This window comes from Manis javanica, chromosome 11 (assembly GCF_040802235.1).
Source record: "Manis javanica isolate MJ-LG chromosome 11, MJ_LKY, whole genome shotgun sequence".
NCBI classification, from domain to species: domain Eukaryota; kingdom Metazoa; phylum Chordata; class Mammalia; order Pholidota; family Manidae; genus Manis; species Manis javanica.
This window is the reverse complement of record NC_133166.1, coordinates 28,898,266-28,902,933: the sequence shown is the minus strand read 5'-3', so window position 1 is coordinate 28,902,933 and position 4,668 is coordinate 28,898,266. Positions and strand designations below refer to the sequence as shown.

Genomic DNA, 4,668 nt, shown 5'->3' with positions numbered 1-4,668 from the left:
TTGTTCATTTTTGCTTTTGTTTCCCTTGCCTGGGGAGATATGTTCATGAAGAAGTTGCTCATGCTTATGTCCAGGAGATTTTTGCCTATGTTTTTTTCTAAGAGTTTTATGGTTTCATGATTTACATGTAGGTCTTTGATCCATTTTGAGTTATGGGGTTAGACAATAATCCAGTTTCATTCTTTTACATGTACCTGCCCAGTTTTGCCAACACCAGCTGTTGAAGAGGCTGTCATTTCCCCATTGTATATCCATGACTCCTTTATCATATATTAATTGACATATATGCTTGGGTTTATATCTGGGCTCTCTATTCTGTTCCACTAGGGTCTATGGGTCTGTTCTAGTGCCAGTACCAAATTATCTTGATTACTGTGGCTTTGTAGTAAAGCTTGAAGTCAGGGTGCGTAATTCCCCCTGCTTTATTCTTCCTTCTCAGGATTGATTTGGCTATTAGGAACTTTTGTAGTTCCACATGAATTTTAGAACTATTTCCTCTAGTTCACTGAAGAATGCTATAGGTATTTTGAGAGGGATTTCATTGAATCTATAGATTGCTTTAGGCAGGTTGGCCATTTTGACAATATTAATTCTTCCTAGCCAAGAGCATGGGATGAATTTCCATTTATTGGTGTCCTCTTTAATTTCTCTTAAGAGTGTCTTGTAGTTTTCAAGATAGGTCTTTCACTTCCTTGGTTAGGTTTAGTCCTAGGTATTTTCTTCTTTTTGATGCAATTGTGAATGGCATTGTTATCCTGATTTCTCTTTCTGCTAGCTCATCATTAGCATATAGGAATGCAATAGATTCACATGTATTTTTTTAATAAAACAATGAAGTTCACAGTAACATTTTTCTTATGAACTTGCCACCCACCACTTCACACTGACTTTAGTTGTGTTCTTGAAGCATGGCCATATGGCTGAACATTCTCTAGTTTGTAGGCCAAGTTCCTTTGATTCTGGGCTTAAAGGAACCCATTGATCAATAACCTTTAGAAGAAAACTAAGGCTGATAATCCACATTAGGAGGACCCAGCTTCTCAGACACTTTAAGTTCAGTGACTTAGGGAATGGCCATGCTGTGGGGTTCCGTCTATCCTGCACAGACATGTTCCTGTAGATTTTTAAGGAAGCCTAATTGTGGCTGATAAATGGTACAAACAGGTAGCCACTGATTCCACAAAAACATTCCAGATGATATCTAGGAAAAGTAAATTCCTTTTACCCTTGCTCTCTTCCTAACATTTTGTTTACATCACTTGATTTGTATCCATTATAGTTGAAGATCTTGTTCACTCCCTGGTGGAAAGGTGCTGTATCTATGACTATTTCTATATCCCTCCTTAATTGTGCAATGCTGGTAATATAGGAAACACTAAAGATATGCTTATTGAATTAGTGTTAAACAATTTAAAAAAAGCTTTTGGTGTATCCGACAAGTTCTATGACCTAAAGATAAATAGATAGTTCCACATCTCTATCTTCCCCCACTACAAACCATTTTATAATTGTATTAATCACTTGACCCCCTTCCAATGAGAGACAAACTCCTAGTTTATGTCTTAGGTTTAAATTTGCTTCACCATGGAAACCTCCCCTGACACCCTGGACTAAGTTATATTCTCCTTGTGAACAGTGTCAAAGCTACATGAAATAAGTTTTGCACTTATCAAACTTTTAATTATATAGGTACTGTTGTAAACAATTGCTTTAATGTCTTTTTTGTTCACTGTCCTATAACTTCTATGAGGGAGAGATTATGTCTGTCTTCCTTGTTAAATATTTTATTCTTAGAATATTGCAGAATGCCTGGGACATAGCAGTACAACTGCACACATGAATGAGTGAATAAATGAATGATCTACTTAAATATTTTTTATTTTATTGTAGTAAGAACACTTAGCATAAGACTTATCCTCTTAACAGGTTTTTAAGTGTCTAGTGAAGTACTGTTAACTCTAGGTATGTTCTTTCAGCAGCCATTTATAGCTTATTTATTTTACTTAACTGAAACTTTATGCCTGATGGTTAGCAACTCCACATTTCACTCTAACCCCAGCCCCTGGCAACCATCATTCTGTTCTTGAGTCTGTGCTTTTATCTATATTGTATGATACATAAAATGGAATCATTCAGTATTAGTCCTGCTGTGACTGGCTTGTTTCAATTAACATAATGTTCTCCAGGTTCTCCTATGTTGTCACATATTATAGAATTCCTTCTTTTTTTAAAACCGAATAATGTTCCAATGTATGTACATACCAAATTTTTTTATCCATATATCTGTTAATGGAAATTTAGTTTGTTTCTCTATCTTGACTGTTGTAAACAGCAGTGCAATGAACATGGCAGTGCAGATAACTCTCTGAGAAAAACTGAAATCTCTAGGATTCCTGGGACACAAATCATATTTGTAGCAATTGGAAAACCATATTATAATCTTTAAAAATAATGAATCAGAAGTGATAAGGAAGGTTTTGGAGGCAGGGAGGCAGTTCAGGAGGCTGAAAAATATCCATACTTAATCATAAACATCTAAAATAAAGCAGTGCCAGAGTGTGGCAGTGAACATCTTCTTGAGAACATTACAGAGAGGAACAGTTGGTAAATTCCATGCTGCATCAGCCTGGGTTCTTAATCCATAATTTTATACTCTGAAAATACCAACTAGACTGCTGGGAGAAAGCTGCACTGTGCCCCAGCCTCCTCCTCACTACCATACCCTGGTAGCTTTTTCTGCAAAAAGGCTTGTCTGCAAAGGTTCAAAACAAACTGGGAACTCGCAAAGGGACTCTCAAAGCCTAAAGCTTCATAGGTCCCTCTGTGTCACTTGAGCTGTCTGGTGGAAAATGGAAACAAATTCTTTTGGCCTGATTTATTTTAGGTGGAAATAAGCTTTTCCAAGACTTCAGCATCACTATTTCCAAAGATTATGATAATCCTATATAAGAGGTGAAATCTTCCAGGAACAGTGACTTGAACTGTCAACACTACCATCAATTGCACTTCCATTGAGTATGTGATGCTCTCGGAGATGTTAATTTATAAGATGATATTTTAAAAATATATAACTTAGAAGAAAAATAAAATAACCTCTAGGCATAGAGTCCCTTAACAATGAGCAAAGGAGAGAAAAGGGGAGAATTTATTCTTCAGATCTCTGAACCCTGAAATATACACATTTAATTTGAACCCAGCACAATTTCATGATATATTCTGTGACTAGAAAATTACAAATTAAAGTCGATGTTACCCAACATACTGGTATTGTATATTTAAGACAATTCTTCCCATAAAATGATAAGGCAAATGAACAATATAAATATCTATCACACATGCCCCCAAAACTATTGTTTTTCATTTTCCAGAATCACATTGGATTTCTTTCAAAATGACCAATGACTTCCAGCCATCCATTTTCTCATGGCCTCTTTCACCTCTTTGTTCCTCAGACTGTAGATCAGGGGGTTCAACATAGGGACCAGTACTGTGTAGAACACAGACACCACTTTAATACAGTCAGGTAAGTAGCTTGACTTTGGTATGATATAAACAAACGTGACAGTCCCAAAAAATAAAGTGACTGCAGTGAGGTGGGATGTGCAGGTAGAGAAGGCCTTGTACCTCCCCTCAGTGGAGCGCATCTTCAGGATGGAGTGGAGGATGTATACATACGAAACAACTATAATAAACAGTGTGATTACAATGATTGATCCAGCTAAGATGGCAGGAGATATTTCAGCAACATAAATATGGGTACAAGATAGCTTCACTAGTGGTGGGAAGTCACAGAAGAAATGATTGATTTTTCTTGGCCCACAGAAAGTCAGGCTCAATAAACAGCCAATGAACAATGAAGCATTCACAAATCCACCCAGATAGGAAGCCACCAATAAGGTGATGCAGACTCTGGAAGACACCTGAATAGAGTAGAGAAGTGGGGAGCAGATGGCCACATAGCGGTCATAGGCCATGGCAGCCAGCAAGAAGCACTCAGCCGTTCCAAAGATGATATCGGAGCCAAGCTGGGCTATGCAGACAGCCACAGGGATAGTAGTTCTCTCTCTTAGGAAACTCACAATCATAAGGGGTGTGACTGATGTGGAGTACCCAATGTCCACAAAGGCCAAGTGGCTGAGGAAAAGGTACATGGGGGTGTGAAGTTGAGGGCTTCTTCGGATTAACATGATTATGTTGATATTGCCCAACAGAGTAGCAACATAGATTCCTAGAAAAACCACAAAAAAGATGGGGCGAAGTGTAGGATCCTCTGTTAAACCCAAAATAATGAACTCTGTCACCATTGTGTGGTTACCAGGCTCCATCTTTCTAGGAATGATGCCTATTGAAATAAATACCAGTGAGTATTAAATTAAATTATTTCATTGTTAATGTATTTTCCATTCAGCCTATTAAAAAAATCAAACCATATAAAGATACCTCGAGACAAGTGCTGGGCATAGAAACCACAGGGCATAAATCTGCAAAGAAGTAAAAAGCTAACCTTTTCAAACAATATGGCTTCTCTCTCACTTACCAACTTTACATTTCCCTGTATGGCCCCGGAAGATGACTGGTTAGCCAGAGATGGGTAAGATTCCTCAAGGGAGGAACAACCTAAGACAGGCACAGTCGCAGGGGGGCCATCAGGTGAGAAATTGGGGAACA

The 4,668-nt window shown here is 37.9% G+C and overlaps 1 protein-coding gene across 1 annotated transcript; it reads right to left on the bottom strand.

Moving 5' to 3' along the window:
• Positions 1 to 3,386: 3,386 nt before the first annotated feature.
• On the bottom strand, positions 3,387 to 4,325 carry LOC108404301 (olfactory receptor 5P4-like). Its single transcript, XM_017671829.2, has one exon. The coding sequence runs from the start codon at positions 4,323 to 4,325 to the stop codon at positions 3,387 to 3,389; it is 939 nt and encodes a 312-aa protein (XP_017527318.2).
• Between the last annotated feature and the right edge of the window lie 343 nt (positions 4,326 to 4,668).